This window comes from Myotis davidii, unplaced genomic scaffold, assembly GCF_000327345.1.
Source record: "Myotis davidii unplaced genomic scaffold, ASM32734v1 scaffold147, whole genome shotgun sequence".
Lineage (NCBI taxonomy): Eukaryota > Metazoa > Chordata > Mammalia > Chiroptera > Vespertilionidae > Myotis > Myotis davidii.
Window position 1 is genome coordinate 489,787 of NW_006383010.1, and position 18,252 is coordinate 508,038.

The following is an 18,252-nucleotide window of genomic DNA, read 5'->3' on the forward strand; positions in this document are numbered from 1 at the left end:
CCCTGGTCTGGGAGTGGGGTAGATGCTGGGGTTCCCTGCCCTACCCCCAGATATTTCTTTTGGTCTGGGCCTCCATTATGATTTGAGCTGCAAGAAGGAAGTGGAATAAAGGATACCCACAGGTGAATCCCCCTCTAGTTTAGGGAAGAGACAGCAGAAGGGAGAAGGCTGCTTGGTCTTTAGCTCCCATTGTGCCCTAGTTGGGGCTCCTATGGAGAGCCCTTGTTTTCCTGCCTGACCGAGTTCCTTCTCCAAATGATTTCTGCTTCCTCTCCCTCCCTAAGGGTAGGAATTCTTGTTGTTGTTTTTTTATGTGAAGCTGTACTAACCACAGGCATTTTGCAGTTTGCATGCAGTACATGCTCATTTGCCTTGCCACACCCACTTGTGCACACCATTAGATATTGGAATGATTAACTTGGTCACTTTAATCTACTAAGGCAACTTGTTGGTCAATTGATGACCCTTCTTGTTCAGAGAAGTCTTAAGAAAATTTGTTATTTTAATGAACTAGTGATATTTCACTAAAAGAGATTCTTTCTCGTCTGCCTCAGCCCTTTGTTTAAGCCCCGGATGTGGCACAAAGCATCTAGTCTTACAGTTATTTGGACATGTGACTGTCTCCCATTTTACTCTAAGGTCCATGAAGCAGACACCGCTGCTTTGTATGTCTCCCACAGCTCCAGGTCTGGTGTGTGGCGAGCACTCAGTGTAGGAGATGCTTGACTTTCTCTATCAGGAACCATCAATCCACGACTGTCATTAGTGAGATATGAATGGTGAATGATTGCTAGTTCCCAGCTAAATGACAGGCTGTTAAAGTCCTCTCAAACAGCAAATCTGTGAATTCCAAGGGCCCACTGTACAAGTTCAGATAGATAGATAGATAGATGATTAGAAAAAGTAATATGATAAAATGATGTGTTTGCTAGTGATGGCTTTCTATTCTAATATGAAACATTTTGATTAACTCTTCAAAAGATTAAACTGGGAAACAAGAGATGAACTAATGTGAAACAATACATATTGCGTAATAATTTAATCTTCCTTTCAAAGAAGGAAGAAAATACATGAGTAGGGAATTGTACTGGATTCTCAGTTCTCTGGAACAATTAATTTTACTTCTTAAATCCTTTTTCTTTAACAGGCGATGGCTGTGGGCACATAGTGTCCTATAAGGACAGTGGCACCATGGCATCCAAGAATTATCCACGGACTTACCCCAATCACACGACGTGTGAGAGGACAATCACAGTGCCGAAGGGGAAGAGGTTGGTTCTGAGGTTAGGAGATTTGGATATTGAGTCCCAGACCTGTGCTTCTGACTACCTGCTCTTCACCAGCAATTCCAATCAGTATGGTAAGGAAAGAGACCGGGGTGTCTGTGTGCATGGAAACATTTGCAATTTGGGGGAAGAGGGCTGTCTGTTTCTTAACAAAATAGCCTGGGAACATTAGAAGAGAAACTTGAGTTTTGCAAACTCTTGGGGTAGCTCACATGGTACATTTGCTTCATAAGCTGCAACAAAGACATCTAAGGAGGTGTCACTGTTAGCCTGGTGTGCGTGTCTCGGGAAGCTTTGTTTGAGTTTGTATCTTGCTGGGAAGAGAATGGGAGATGTATGGCTCTTGGCTAAAACATCTACGGTTCATTCATTCCTGTGACAAATATTTATTGAATAGTGAGCCTGGGTTCAGGAACTCTGTGAGAAACTGGTTGGGATATAGCAGTGAAAAAAACAGAGTTCCTCCTTTATGGAGCTTGCCTTGGTGGGGAGGGGAGGGGTGGAAGGAAAACTAATGCATCTATCATGTGAGTGATTGTGAGAAAGAAACATGAGGACAAGAAGAAGAAGACCTTCTAAGGCAGTGGTTCTCAACCTTCTGGCCCTTTAAATACAGTTCCTCATGTTGTGACCCCCAACCATAAAATTATTTCCGTTGCCACTTCATAACTGTAATGTTGCTACTGTTATGAATCGTAATGTAAAGATCTGATATGCAGGATGGTCTTAGGCGACCCCTGTGAAAGGGTCGTTCGACCGCCAAAGGGGTCGCGACACAGGTTGAGAACCGCTGTAAATCTAAGGTAAGATGGAGCCTGTTTTTGAGTTGTTTGTGCTACTTCAAATGGGGTGGTCCGAAGGCTTCCCCACCACTGGACATCTGAGCAGAGACCCCGATGAAGAAGGGAATGCATTGGGCACGTATGTCTGAGGTCAGAGTTTCTGGGTAAGGAGAACAGCAATTGCAAAGGACAGTTTCCCAAATAACCTTTGGAAATTAAGCTTCCTGTGTCCTGGGTGTGCTGTTAGCATCTGAAATCACCGTAACAACGACCTTACAGTCCCAAAGCCAAGGAAACAGCTTGAGTTTAGACAAAATCTTGTCCACGGGTTATTTTGAGAGTGCAGATTGTCTGAAATTCTCTGTGCACACAACTCCGCTAATGATACAGGTTTTAGGTAAAGTCTTGTCCGCCTGCTCGTTCCATAGGCAGTTTCTCAAACACGTAGCCTTCCAGGCTGTGGTTACATTTAGTCTAGACTTGCTTTCTCACCGCGGGTGCCTGGGCCCAGGTAGAGGCACGGACCATGCCTGAATCTACTCAGAGGTCTAAGCTTACCCAGGCCCCATCAGGGGAAAAACAGCTAAGATTTTTTAGCCCTGACAATATTATGTCTGTTTTAATGATGGTCGAATCACTTTGACAGAACAAAGATGGTCGATTTCATATAATTATTTGCACTTTTTAAACTCCAGTCTGACTCACACGGGAAAATGGCACTTCCAGGAACGCAAAAGGTCCCTGGGAAGCTTACTGCTCCGTTACCGTGGGTGATCGAATCTGAATTAACTTACAGAGGCCATTGTCAGGGACTCTCACTAGCCAGGGCTTTCATACGGATTCAGAGAAGACTGCGTGTCAGACCTCCAGTGTAAAATGCGAGGCAACGTGCTCCCGGGCCTGAAGCTGCCCTCCCACACTCGTGTGTCTGCGGGAACGTCTCCTTTTCCTGAAAACAAGCAGTTAATTCCACCTGCTGGCAGAGCAGCAGAGGACTCATTTGCTCACCTTTCAAATCAGAGGCCCAGGGAGAAGAATTAGAAAGGGGGGCAAATCTTCCCAAAGCCGGATTGCAGATGGATGTGACCTTCCCGCACTGGGAATTCACCCCGTCACCTCTGGTAGAAACTCACAAATATACAGAAAGGAGGAAAAGCCTGGGATCGACAACACATTAGGAGCTAGGTCCTAAGGCGGTCATGGTCGGCCTCTGGGTGCTGTTCTCCACATTTCTAGGTTCTTAAATTTTGAAGACTTTGACCTGGCACTAGGAAATGAGTAATAAATTAAAACTCACTTGTAGCAGTAAAGCCAAGTAACTGAATTTTTCTCTTGAAAATGTTTCTGTATCCACTTCTCTTTGTCCCATAAAGGCAAAAGATATGCTCATTGTAGACATAAACATAGTCAGCGTCTTTTGTATCCAGGTACATGCCTGGCCCTTACATAGATTTTTCCTGCACCCTTACATCCACCCTGCAAGGTAAATATTAACTCCTTTGTACAAAACTGCACCACAGTGACACTTAAGGAAAACGCCAAGGATCGCACAGCTAGATAGGGCAGAAAGAAAGGTTTATATCTGTCCTGTGGCTCCAGATGTCCCCTCCTTTCTCTTGGTTCCACTACCTAAAGAAAACCCCAACAAATTATTACCTTTTTCAGGTGACCAGCCCAGTATTACATATATAGCAATTTTGTTTCAAGCACAGTGTAGTTAATACTTGGAACATGTTTTTAAGATAGAATATTTAATGATGCTGAGAATTTCTTTTGTGGGTACTTTAAAGATTTTCTGATTAGTCATGCTAGGGCAAAACCAGCAGACAAGGAGAGCAGAAATTAGCAATAAGAAGAATACATGAACAGGAAATTAGAATGTCTCAATCATATAAGCATATTTGAAAAGAATTAAGTGGTTTAAGGACACGTAGCAAGTATATACATGCATATATCATATGTGTTGCATGTATATGTTTGAATCTTTTGTGGTTTTGAAGAGCATTCTGGGAGGAGGAATTTTTTTATGTATGTGTAGTATTTGTAATATTTAATCCAGTGACTTGAATGTAGTAGATACTCAGAAAATAAATGATTTTAAAAGTAAATCAATAAAGTTTAATGACAAGGAACCAGTTAAGTAAAACAAGTTCCAGTTACTTGGAATATTAAACAGCTATTTGTTTAAAAAACTGTTAATCTAGAAAGTTGCTTATGATATACTAGTATATAGTGTTAGATAAAATATGAATATACAATAATGTTATGATGATAAAAAACCCTTTGAGTAAAATAAGTCAGAACATAACTATAGCAAAATACAAGGACTTTAGAAGGTTTGACTATGGGTCTTATGTCCTCTATTTTCACTTCTTTCTTTAATAAACATGTTTCTTAATAAACAACAAATAGATTTCCTTGGACCAAAACCATTAATTAGACATACATTTGAACAGAGTTAAAATAGTTCCTGGTCATGCCCTGGTGTGGCTCAGTGGTTGAATGTTGACCCATGCACCAAGAGGTCACCGGTTTGATTCCCGGTCAGAGCAGATGCCTTAGTTGTGAGCTTGATCCCTAGTAGGGGGCGTGCAGGAGGCAGCTGATTGATGTTTCTCTCTCATCAATGTTTCTCTCCCTTCCTCTCTCTCTAAAAAATCAATGAAAATCCATTAAAAATAATAGTTTCCTGGTCAGTTTGAACTTTCCTGAGGAGTGCAGGCATCCACAATGAAGGAGGAGGAGGAGGAGGAGGAGGAGGAGATGATAAAAAAAATATGAACAATAAAAACATATCTATCAACAATTGAATCTAAAAAATCCTATGGGAGGGTGGGAGGCCCCTCCGCAGCTATCGTGGCCACAGGCCCTGGCATGACTTCAGAGGGAGGTCCCTAGTGTCAGCTCAGTGTCCCAGGGACCCACAGTACCATTTCCTGGGTCTGGTAGAGGGGGTGCCCGCTGAGGTGCTGCAGAGGGGATCTTACGTTCTGAACACCTCCTGAAATTCTGGAATGTGGCGGCTCTCGTGATGACATGCGTGGCTAAAACAGCTGAATAATTTGAGTTTATCCCCCTCAGTTTTTTTCACTAACTAATTTATTACTAAAACTCAGGGCCAAGAGATTTTAAGATTCAACACTCTGCAACCTTTGAATATGCAGATAATGTTTTGAAAAAGAGTAATATTTTCTGGCATTAGTGTCTGTAAGCTCTGCCAAGAATGGACCTACTTGGAATGTGATTGCGTTAATCATTGTGAATATGCTGAAGTTTTGCAGTTTTAATCATTATGCAGTTCTTTTTTAATGGCTCACCCCCAGGCCAATTGTTTGAAAAGTTTGGTTTATATACTTTGCGTGCTTTTTATCATCCACCCTCCTGTGGCAACAAAATGCACTGTAAGCAGTGTGCCCACACCAGCTTTGACAGTGATCAAGCGAAAGGTACACTTGATCTCACTGATGTGAAAAGGCCTGACACATGCAAGAAGCGGGTATTATTATTCTGGTTGTCATGTGTTATCATTATGGCTGATATTTCAGATTCGAGCATCAATTAGAAGAATGTACTTATCTATCTATGGCTGAGCTAAGACACTGACTCTCCCTTTCAAACACCTTTGAAACAGCAAAGTTGATAAAGTGTATCAACCTTCACTAGAAAAATGTTTTTTAATAACAAAATATGTTTTTAAATATTTTTTTAAAACAAAATTTACTTGTAAACCTATACAAAAATTGGATATAAAACATACACTGTCTTTCAAGATCATGTGTGGTAATATTCTGGCCAAAAAAATTATTAAGTGTCATCATACTGGCTTAGAAGAGATTGTTTTCACTATAACTAAGGGATTTCTGGGGTTTCGTTTGAGACTAAAGTAATTGCAGTAACTGAGACTCCCTTCAAAAGAAGACTAATGTTGCATTTCTTATGTGGGATCCAGTTCAGATCACGAACCATTTAGTTGTCAGGACTCCTCAGGCTCCTTTCATCAGAGATGGTTCCTTAGTCTTTGTTTGTCTCTTGTGCAGTTTTAAAGAGTTCTAGCCAGTTATTTCATAGAAATGTCAGTTGATTTAGGTTGATTACATTCAGATTGTGCATTTTTGGCTAATGCGACACTATTTCTTTTCAAAGTGATCTTTAAAAGTCTTGTTTACATTAATTTCCAACACTAGCAATTGTGAGGTCAGAGATCCCGCCAGGAATAAGAACTCAATCCGCAATATGTGTCCTTTTTCCCTCTCCACTGCCTTTGTCAAGTGGACCCTTTTGTACTCCTTGGGGTTATTGCCAGCATCTTTCCCAAACAGGTCTCTGTTGTTCAGAGAAGTCAGGGTAATCGGAGGCTTTGAAAGGACTCGAATATAAGGTGACGCCTTGTATTTAGAGGACCGTCTTGGAAAAGACGCTCATCTTATATTTGGACACATAAGACCACAGGCACTTGACTGAGGTAGCCAGAGCTATCTAGGATTGAACAAATTCCCTTTTAAGCCTGGAATTTGAGGATTCAAACACGGGGTCTATTTAAAGAACAGTTCTTTAAATGTGAAATTGTTGTATAGTGCCGTTCAGGTTGCTGCTTTGGTACTGAGACTCAGGTTAGTTAAAAAAAATCATTAAAATATCTTTTATTTGGAGGGAAAATAGGTGCTGACTCAGGCATTGTGCACACAATGTACCTACATTTAAAATATGAGAAAAGCATTTAACATTGTTTTATTTACAACACTGAAGAGGAATGGCTGTGAATTCATATTGGAGATCATTATTCTCAATTTTAAAAATCTTCAGTGACTCTGCCTCCCTTCCTAGCCCACTGGTAAGGGTCCATTTCCAGTCTTGCTGACATCAAAGGCTGTTGAGATTTGAATTCAGGGGTGTGTGTGTGTGTGTGTGTGTGTGTGTGTTGTTGTTGTTGTTTTGTTTTGTTTTGTTTTTTTGTTTTTGTTTTTGCTTTTTTGTCATCACTGCTACTTGGGACCCCAGAGGAATGGTCATTTCTGTTTCCTGATATTTCAAGAAGATTGACTGGGTCCCAGTTTTCCCCTGGAGGGTGGAGTTCAGTGTTGTCCTGGATCCCTAAAGACCTACTGGAGGAGTCTCGGTGGGAACCAGGTGCTTGGCTTCTCAGGATCTCGAAAGACCTTGTTCTCACGGCATCTCCTAGACTCCCCCGCCCCCCGCCCCGGTCCCTATGGACCAACACAGTCAGACTGGATTTCAAGATGCGTTGAGATGAACAGTTTTGTTTCTGTCCAGATGTTTTCCTTGTGCTTAAGAGAATAGACTCTGGAATTAGACTGCCTGGCTTCACATTACGGACTCATCACTTCTTTTTTAATTGCTTGACCTTGAGCAAATCACTTACATCTTTATCTCCATTTCCTCATCTTTAGAATGGGGGAGGGGGGAGGTGGAAGAGGCATAGAGGATAAACAGTGATGGAAAAGATAAAATAAAGTAAAATAAATAAAAATAAAATGGGTGAAATCCTAGTATATACCACATATGGATGATTGAGGCAGAGAGAGGGGAAGGGGAGGGGAGGGAAGGGGAGGGAAGGGAAGGGAAGGGAAGGGAAGGGAAGGGAAGGGAAGGGAAGGGAAGGGAAGAACAACAGCTTGTAAGAGGCAATGCTGAGGGAAGGGAAAGATATTAAAGGAATGATGCTTGCCAGGTACATAATAAGGATGAAGTATGTTAGCCATCATCATCATCATCACTCCTCTCCCTCCTCTGCTCCTTCTCCTCTTCCTCCCCCTCCTCTGTTGTCTTGCACACAGTTTACTCTTTGTAAACTTGGATATCTAAGACCAGAGAACACATTGGTCCCCTCTCAATACTCTGGGCAGTCTCCTTCCACCAGGCTAAGGCTGAGCTGCAGCAGCTTCCCTACCCTACCCCTCCTGGTGCATCCCAGATGGCCCACATTTGCCTAGATCATTCCAAGCATGTGGTAGGGGTTCCATAAGTCAGAACTAGCTCCAGGTACAGATTTTCTTCATTCAGCCTCTGGAGATGAGCAGAGAATGCATATCCTCTAGTATGTTCAGCTTGGCTTTTTCTTTATTTTCGCTGCCATCGCCAGTCCATGTCTTTGCATCTGTTTCTGATTTCCTTCTCCTTTTGCCAGTGTCCATTCCCTCCAGGCCATCTGAGGATATCTTGTTAAATATTGTAATACAGTAATTTCTTTCCTTAATTTAAAAATTATTAATTGTGCCCCATTGTCTGCAGGAACTTGGTAGCCTGCCCTTCAGGTAAGCTCATTCTCTTCCCCACCCACATCTCCACCTCGTCTCTCAGTCTCCTCATCTTGGTGCCTTTTCCTAAACACATCGCACAGTTTCGTGCCCTGAGACATTTGTGGATGTTGTAACTCTATGTGTCCTTCTCTTTCTTCCTCCCCTGGTCTTCTACCCCTTCTAACACACACACAAACACACACACACTAAAGGCAAACCAGATCCAGTGCTATCCATGCTAGAACCTTCTTTGAGGTCCATCAACTCTAGTCATTGGCTCTGGGGCTCATGGTGTGTGTGTGTGTGTGTGTGTGTGTGCGTGTGTTAATCCTCACCTGAGGATATTTTGCCATTGGTTATTAGGGAGAGTGGAAGAGAGAGGGAAAGACAGAGAGAAACATCGATGTGAGAGAGACACATCAATTGGTTGCCTCCTGCACGAGTTCCAAACAGGACCCAGGCCGGGGAGGAGCCTGCAACCAAGGAACCTGCCCTTGACCGGAATCAAACCCATACCCTTTAGTCCGCATACCCTTCTATCCACTTAGCCAAACCAGCTAGGGCTCGTGTTGTTTTTCTAAGCCTTCAGTAGAGCACCAATCTCAGATTGAGATCATTATTTTAGATTTTCTACCAGATAAGGGGTTCCTTGAGCAAGGAATTGCATTTTGTTTATCTTTGTAGTCTCCCCTATTGTATAGCGTAGTCTTGTAAATAAAAATGCTCAGTCCACTTTTAATAAATCACATTGCATGTAGCTCAGTTTTGGCAGACATATTTAAAAATGTGGTTTTGTTCACACTACAAGAAGATTCACAGTAAGAGTCCTCTATCTATAAACATCCTGACTGCATTGAAAGAAGGACTTGGTTTATATAAAATTTTAGGACTTTATAATAGAGAAAAGACTACAAATAATGTAGACGGTGCCTGCGACTAAGCATTCAACTATATTCTGGGTTTAGTCCTTAGAGTTACTAATTTAACCTTCACAATAGCCCTCTGGGAGAGAGGATCTGTTTGTAACATCCACACATAAGGAAACTGCAGCTTCAAGAGGTCAAGTGACATGCTTATGATCTCTTAACTAGAGCTAGGATTCAAGTTTGGGCATCTGACTTCAGAGACCCTTCTCTTAAACCTTCCCAGTTTTGTGTGGCAATAACCATCAATCTGATCGGGGGCTTGTGCATAAGATCTGAGCTGTAGTTCTTGGTTATCATTTGCTGGAAGAAGTAGAAACTTCTGAGGGCCTTCCCCATGGGGATATACTGGAAGTAAAATGACTTTCTGAAAAATCACTCCCATACAGAGTATCAATATAAATTTACGGTTTAAAAATACTTGGTCAAAATGCTTAAGGCGGCATCATGGCCAGTGAACCTAATTATAGCCAGTCAAATTAGTTGTGTTCTGATAAATGACTTGCGCTATAGGAAAACCAGGAAATTCCAGAATTGTTCTTTTACATTTCCTGTACTTCCACCTCCACCCCCAATATTCTTTTAACCATTGTCATAGACTCAAAAAGTAAAACCATGTGAAGTCAACTGTTAATATTCGTATTACACTAGGAACAAGAGAAATGGGAAAGTAGGAAATAATACTTAGTGTTTTGCCTCACAATTGCAACAAGATTTCTGTGATAATATTTTAGAATAATACATAGCTGGCATACCACACTAAGATCCAAACATTATGTGTTGTCTGTTGATTTTTTTGAAAATTCCAAATAAAGAAAAACACAAGATTGGCAGCTTCTATATTACAAATGGGTTATGTCTCTACCAGTCATATCATGGAGAACAGAAAATTCTGATGACTTTTAAAGAGACAACAAAAGCCTTTGAAGAAATTTCCAGCTTGTATGGAAAGTTGTTTTGAGTCTCAAACACCCTAGAATTGCATTCCCCTCTAGGATTGGGGCTACTTTGGTGGATATTCTTGAGAAGGACTGTTTTGTTTGTTTGATTTGGTTTTGCCTTTTGTGCCAAGATCGAATTCAGAAGAATTTTAAACTTATAGAAAACTTTATATCAGCCAGAATGTTCCACACTAGACATCTTATTAACATAATCATAAGCCTCAAGGAGAACAGGCTTGGACCTCCTCCTCCTCCTTTTCCCCAAATACTTCCCTGGAGACCGCACTGTGATTTAGTTTCAGTAATTACCCTCTTTTGTTGGGAGAGAAGTAATGGCCTAGGTGGGCTGTGAGCTCCAGTGTTAGGGCACTTCTTGACATGCCTTGGCCCTAAGGAAAACCACACCTTTGTCTAGGAATCCGCCTGGTTCATTTATCATCTGTCACTGATTTTTGTCTGGGAACCGGAGACCAACGCTCTCCAGGGACACCACTTACATTCCTACGTGACCATGGTGTTAATGGCGTTAATGGCACAGTCCAGGAATATCCTTTTTTATGTTAATTTCCTTCCTTTTCAAAGAAAATGGCCCTGAAAATTCAGTAATTTTGTACAATGACACTATTGCAATTAGCCAGCAAGGACAAACCTTGCCATTTGACTGCACTGAAAAAAACAAATGGACAAGGGACCGGAGTCAATGGCATGGCCTTTGCAGCTTCAGCATTTCTGGAGATGGTTTCAGCAGCGCGCCTGCCTCTGAGAACAGATCTGGCCCGTGCTGGGTGCCACTTTCCTGGCGGCTGAGAGTGTGCCCGTGGCTGGCTCTGCCATGGCACTCCCGGGAATGTCCTTTAGGCCCACTGGCATGTTCTTTTCTGTCATAAGGAATTAAATGTGTGCTTCAGGTGCCAAATGCCAGAAGTGCATTCAGAAGGTGCTTATAAAGTTGAAGGTTTTTAGGGGGAATTTTTATCGTTTGATTTAGGACAGATCTCTCAGGAGTTGGGTTTTCATTTGGTCTCCGTGTTTTTCACCACTGAGAGTAGTTATGCGGGGGGAGGGGTCTCTCTTTTTTTTAACAGTATGCATCCATTTTCAGACGCGTCCCTTTCACAGATGAAACAATAATTTAGCTCCATCGGTTTCGATCTCAAAAGCATAGACCCTCCTGAAGTGACTTGGAAGAGTTACTAACCCACCTGTGACTGCCTTGTAAAGTCCAGAGACTTAGGCAGACGACCCTTGGAGAATGGAGCTCTACTAGAAATTGTCGCACGGATTGTCCGGTTGCCAGAGAATGGAGGGCTCTGGGCTTGGCTGTGAGCAGATGGTTCATTCTTCCTAGTTGGACAGTTTTCTTTTATTCACACATGGAAAGATAAAGGGTTTCCCCTCTCAGCTGCTCATGGAACAGTGGCCCCAAACAAGGGATGTGTTGAGAGGGACTGGCCTACTGTGCTCAGAGAAGTCAGCCCTGTGGTTCCGGCCCCTTTATTCCTTTTGTCCAAGGGATTAGCCCATTGTCTCTTAGGTCTTGGCCTCATGTCAGGTGCCAAATGCCACAGGGCTATTCCATTCTGAATCATCCGTAGCTCTTCCCACAATCCAGGCCTACAGTTACATTCCACAAAAGGGAGAAGTGTTCATTTTTCCTTGGTTTTTCAGCCTACTTGATGAGGTACCTTTCTGCGATGCCCCAGTGTGAGGGAATTGGAGACTGTAAAGTGGATGGACCCTGCCTTGCAGGCACAGATAGTGGTGAGGAGAGTGAGATGGCAAGTCCAGGTCTCCGTAACACACAGCACCCGCAGATGGGAAGCGGAACTGGGAGTCCTGCGCTTAGGTCTGCTAAAGGTTTTAGGACCCAGTCAAGAAGGGGTGGGCTTCAGTCCGACTGTGAGCTGAGGCGGGTTCACCAATCCAGGAACACAGCCCAGGATGGAGAGTAGAACCCTGGTCAAAGATAGGAGTTATCAAGCTCACGTTTGAATTTCCAATGATACTGTCTTTGGGGCTGTTTACATACCGTTGTAGACCCTTTTTACAAGTCAGGATGGAGAACAGTAACAGTAACCATATCATTTGGGCATAGAAAGGCTTTCGTAAGAAAAGCTCATCTTCAAGGTTGTATGTTTGAGCCCCTGTCAGGGTACATACAAGAATCAGTCTCTCTCTCTCTCTCTCCCCCCCCTCTCCTCCTCTCACTCTCTCGCTCTCCCTCTCTCTCTCTCTTCCTCTCCCTCTCCCTCTTTCTCTCTCTTTCTCATTAATAAATAAAATTTTTAGATCTGCTTGTTAATTCCTATTTTCAAGGAAATTATTGTGTCTTGCATACATGACTTTTAAGATGACAACTAAACTTTAACTTGAGTAGTCTTGGGAAGGTATTTTGTTTCCTTTTTAGCTCCAAATCTAATTGTGTCCTTTGAAAGTTCATTGAGTTTCCTATTGCTTTTCAAGCAACTTATTCTAGAAACAATGTGTAATGCTCTTAATTGTATAATTTATATTATGGAATTTCAAAAAGCTTCAGAAACTATTCTGCTTTTTATGAACTTTATTTTATAAATCACAAGAAATTATATGGGTTAACCAGAAGCTATGGTAAGAGAGAGATCAATGTGTATAGGAAAAACTGCATGGGAATATGATGTTTGCCATGCATTGGACAGACTCTTAATTCTGGAATCTCCTTAAAATAGGAAATTTGTTAGTTTCTTTGAGCAAATTTAAGAGGCCCCTAGATATCATTTTTGTGATAACATTTTTTATTTTTATTTTACTACCTGTCTTAGTTGGTTAACAAGATACCTCAGACTGGATAGCTTAAAAACAGCAGACATTTATTTCATACAGTCTGGAGGCTGGGAGTCATGGTGCAGGCAGATTCACTATAGTGGCTGGTAAGGCCCCACTTCCAGGTTTGTAGCCTTCTCTCTGTGTCTTCACATGGTAGAGGGGCAAGCAAGCTCTCTGAGGCCTCCTTTATAAAGGCACTAATCCCATTCATAGGGGCTTCACCCTCATGACCTAAGCACCTCCCAGAGTCCTGCCTCTTAATACCATCACACTGGGATATTAGGATTTCAATATATGAATTTTGTGGGGACACAAACATTTAAATAGTTCTTTAAGCAAGTTTAGGAGAATATCACTTTTGTGATAAAATTTTTGACTTTTATTTGTTAGTCTTATTTTTACCAAAACCAATCTCTTGGGTTGTTCACAGTTAACTAGCTCTAGCCTATTACTTATCCAAAGTTAGCCATTTCCCGCCTTGGCTTGTCAGTATAATCAGGTTCACTATCAGTCTCAGTATTAAACAAAAGTCCAGTTGAGTAATTATTACAATCTTACATTTGTGTTGTCTGGTAAATTTGACCACTAACAGAGAAAAATGCCATATACCAATTCTTTGTGCTGGTCCAAATTTTGAAATGTGCCAAAAATGTGCTTTATTTTTAGGACCCTATTGTGGAACTATGAATGTTCCCAAAGAACTCTTGCTGAACACAAATGAAGTAACTGTTCGCTTTGCAAGTGGATCCCACACTTCTGGGCGGGGCTTTTTGCTGACCTATGCCAGCAGCGACCATCCAGGTATAGCGGAAGCATCAACACAAATCTGTACCCCGTCATCAGTCTAAGAATGCCTCTTGCTACTTATCACTATCTCTGGACAGAATTGTGACTCAGATGCAGAATTAAGATGTGAGGCAAGAGAGGAATGCAATGTCTGTAGTTGGGTCTGAATTGAACTCTTTTATAGAACATGTTAAATTGATCAGCTGACATAAGAGAGTTGATCTCATTTTCCTTGTAGCCTTGGGTGGAGCATCTTTGGGGCCACTGTTGCCCTTCTGAGGTCTGGCTATTCTCTGGAGTCCTCCACTGGCCTGTTTCTTAGCTCGGGACAAGCATTTTATCAAGTACCCACACCCCTTTACATACACACACCAGTGCACCAGCGCAGCTGGAGGAGTGTGAGTATGACCAGGATGTAGTCACTATCACCGAATCCCCTAACCATGCAGCTCACACGAGCAGGAGAGAAGGGAAGCATGGGTTCTGTCCAGGCCTCTTGTACTCCAGAGGAATTACCGTGCAGCCCACCCCATGTCTGCCCTGGGCACAGAGGTGCCCAGAATTTCTGCTTTCATTCCCCTCTGGCAGAAGTACTCTGGAAAGGGGGTGCACCATTCATTTCCCTCCCAGCCAATCAGATCTGAGCAATCCAGGCAGGCCCCAGCATGGCCAGTGTTCACCCCCTAAGAACTATTGAAAAGATGAAGGAGAGAAAGAACTATTGCAAGTATGGAATGTTTTGGAAACTATTCTAGGTTGACATAAATGCATCAACATCCACAGTATCTTAGCATCTTTGTTGTTGAGTATTAGTTTGGTTCCATCCGCAAGGAGCACCCTCTTGTTGAGTCCTTGGTCCTGATCAGAGTTGAGAGGCTATTTGTGTTTTCATTCAACACCTGGTTCTTGGGTCACTCAGGTGCCTCCAGCTAAATTGTTAAATTACAATGTTCCTGAACCTTCTGTATGAACCACGATGGGCTTTAACATTGTTTTCCTTCTGCCAAAGGAATTAATACACATGATCTTTGTAGGCATGCAGTGGATAGTAACTAACCAGTGTTGGAAATAGATTCTGTTGTCACTCACTGGACAACCACTGAAAAACCATCATTGGTGGTAGGAAAGAGAAATGAAGGAACTGTTAAGTCCTGAGGACACTGTGTTCAGTTTTTGTTTGTTTTTCCCCCACTGTAGACCTTTCCCCATATAAAAAGTGAAGGGATTACAATTTAGATTTTTTTTAAACTTTTTTTTATGGATGACTTTTACAGATGTGCTCAGTTTTTACTTATTTTTAAACAGGAAAATATAGATAAATTAGATAAAGAATAAATGCTTTTTAAAAATTATCTTTTTTATTTTAAAAGAAAGCTTTCAAGCATGGGTATCTTAAGTTCCATTCAGTCTGCTAATTACAATTATCTTTATGACAGATTTGATAACGTGTTTGGACCGAGCTAACCATTATTTGGAGACAGAATACAGGTAAGGATGGGTGTGCTGGCTGTGCTGCAGGCATATGTTGCTGAACATTTTATTTACCTTGACATTAAACCAGATATTGTTTGTATTTTTTTTAAAATCATCTATGTTGCAGCTCATGAGGAATATTTGAAATGGTTTCTCATACAGCAGAGATCAGCAACCTTTCTTTGCCAAGGACCAGATGGTAAATATTTTAGGTTTCACAGGTCATGCAGTCTCTTTTGCATGAAGTCGTACAGTTTTGTTACTGTTGTAATGCAAAAGCAGCCATAGACTAGATGTAAATAAATGAGGAGGGCTGTGTTCCAATAAAACTTTATTTACAAAAGCAAGCAGCAGGCTGGATTTAAGCCACAGTTTGCTGACCCCTGAGTTCTACTATAGGACCAATGAGCCAACATTTTTTTACCTGGCCTGTATTTGGGAGTGACTTTTGTCAGTTACTTTGCTTTTGGAGGGTTTATTTTGTCTTTCCCACAAAAGAGTAACCTACTGAGAGTAGGAGATGAAAATTCTATCCCAGCTTTAATGGGAAAATGGCTTGATCTCTTTGATGTGCATTCCCTCATCTATAAAGTAAAGGAGCCTAGAGCAGGATTTCTCAGCCTTGGCATCACTGATATCTTGGGTCGGATGGTTCTTTGTTGTGAAGAGCAGTTCTGTGCATTGTTGGATGTTCAGCAGCAACCCTGGCCTCTACCCTCTGCCAGTGTGATAACCAGAAATGTCTCTGGTAGACATTGCCAGATGTCTCTCAGCGGGCAAAATTCACACCCAGATGAGAATCACTGGTCTAGAGATCATTGCCAACAACAGCTGTAACTCCTCAGAGTGCTTTCATAGTGCCCAGGTACTTAGTGCCTGGACTTAGCATAAAAGTAACTCAGGTGAATGTCCCAACATGCCTACAAAGTAGGTTTTGTGGTACACGAAAGACAGAGGCACAAAGCAGTTCAGTAACTTGCCCAGGATTACACACTTAAGTTTACCCAGAGTCAGGCTCAGGAGTGCCTGGTCCTAATCATCTCAGACTCTAATAAATGAGATTATTTTCTATGCAGAATCAACTCTAGTGTTAATCAATACTAAGTCTGGTAGAAAAAAAAACACACAAAAAATAAAAGTGACCAATAATTCAATACTGCCCTGTAAAGTTGCCTTTCATCCAATGTAGATATTTGTCAACATTCCCTGGATCTTTTCAGTGATCCTGTACAGCGCCAGCGGTGATAGGGCCTCTGGGCATCAATGATCATTTTCTGTCCTAAAGAGGGGAATATACTGAGTGAGATAATGGTTCCAGATCATCTAAGCCAGCAGTTTTCAACAGGTGTGCTGCAAGAATTTTTAAAACATGCAGTACCTGACTATTTAGTCAGGGGCACGGACCTCTTTTCCCTTACATTGTCAAATTTAAAAAATGACAATAGCCAATACAACAATAGCCGTCCAGTGTGAATGAATCAAAATTATAACTTAATTTTTTTTGTCAGATCAGTAAAAAAAAATATGGTTTGTTTGGGGTTTTGTTTGTTTGTTTGTTTTTGGTGTGCTGCAGAATTTTTGTAATTATTTTTTTGTACCGTGAGATGACAAAGGTTGAAAATCGCTGATCCAAGTTGTAGCCCAACGTTTGCAGTGTTAGGTAAATATGAGGCATAATGACTAATAAAGGCCCACAATCCCTGTGAAATGCAGAAAGCTTTGAAAGTCAAAAATTTTTGTAACTCACTTGATGGCAATACCTGATTAACGTGACCTTACATTCATTTGACAGCAAAATTGGACTAAAACTAAGGAGTCTACTTAGTCTGTATTTGACTTAATATGACTATTTGTGTATTTGACACAGAGATTTTAATGTTTTTATTAATATGTGCAGACCTCACAGGATCTTACATAATATACATCATTGGAATTGTCCTACTTTCTAAAATCCAAAAAAAAAACAAAAACAGAAAAGTCTGAATTCTGAAATAATCTGCCTCTAAGAGTGAGGATAAGGGACTGTAACCCTGTAGTAGGATTCCCCATTATTTTCATTTCTTAATTCCTTGATCACTGCTGCAATGCTGGGCTCCATGAGGTCAATGGGAAAGAATTGTGAGTTATTTATTTGGGCAGTTTTGATAACTAGATGTTGTTACTCAGCTAATTTGCTAAGTCAGCAGGCGGAAACTGGGAGGAAATGAAGTCAAAGCGACTGCTATTTTGGAATCTGTTTGGGCCGATACATTCTTTTTAAACAAACCACGTAGACATTATCGTGATGTAGTGTATATATAGAAACAAGGGCATGTGGCCTTCATCTTCAAAGTTGTCATTGTTCTTATAATATTTTGACTTGCTTTTTGCATGCTTTTCATAGATGTAGAGCTGTCATTCATAGCCTATTCATATGTTGACTCTTGAAGGAATTGCAGATGAGAAAACTTTCTTTTTACTTTTTTAATGTGGCTACTAGAATATTTAGATTTACATATGTGGCTTCCTTTATGTTTCTATTGGGTAGTGCTAGTAGAGTGAATCAAGATATTGCATAGTAAAATAACACATAAAGTGAAAGTTTCTCAAAACCCCACTAGAATCCAGAGATCTAATTCCTTGTCTTCTTTTTATCCATAAAAAAGCATGTTTTTTACATGTTTTAAATATCTTTTTATAAAAACAAGGTCCTGATATATATAGATATATATATACTGTTTAGAAATTTTGCTTTAAAAATATTTTTTCTTGGACTTAAAATAATTAAGATGCATTAGGAAAGCTCATTTTTTAATAGGGTATATAATGCATCCGTATATAAAACAAATACCGTATTTGCCGGCGTATAAGATGATTTTTTGGCCCTGAAAAATATGCCTCCAAGTGGGGGGTCGTCTTATACGCCAGGTACACTTCAGATAGACTGCCCATAGTGCTTGCCCCGTGCCATAGTGGCCTCCCGATGCCCGCCCACTTCATTCCACATACCGCTCAGGCATCAG

General features: G+C 41.2%; 1 protein-coding gene across 1 annotated transcript in view; it reads left to right on the forward strand.

The window, feature by feature from the left end:
- Window positions 1-1,150: 1,150 nt before the first annotated feature.
- The window catches only part of DCBLD1 (discoidin, CUB and LCCL domain containing 1), a 37,393-nt gene continuing 20,291 nt past the window's right edge, over window positions 1,151-18,252 (forward strand). Inside the window, exons 1-3 of the mRNA XM_015557786.1 lie at window positions 1,151-1,360; window positions 13,658-13,792; window positions 15,214-15,265. Of these exons, the coding sequence (XP_015413272.1) occupies window positions 1,192-1,360; window positions 13,658-13,792; window positions 15,214-15,265 (356 nt within the window). The 5' untranslated portion in view covers window positions 1,151-1,191. The remainder of the gene's footprint in view (window positions 1,361-13,657; window positions 13,793-15,213; window positions 15,266-18,252) is intronic.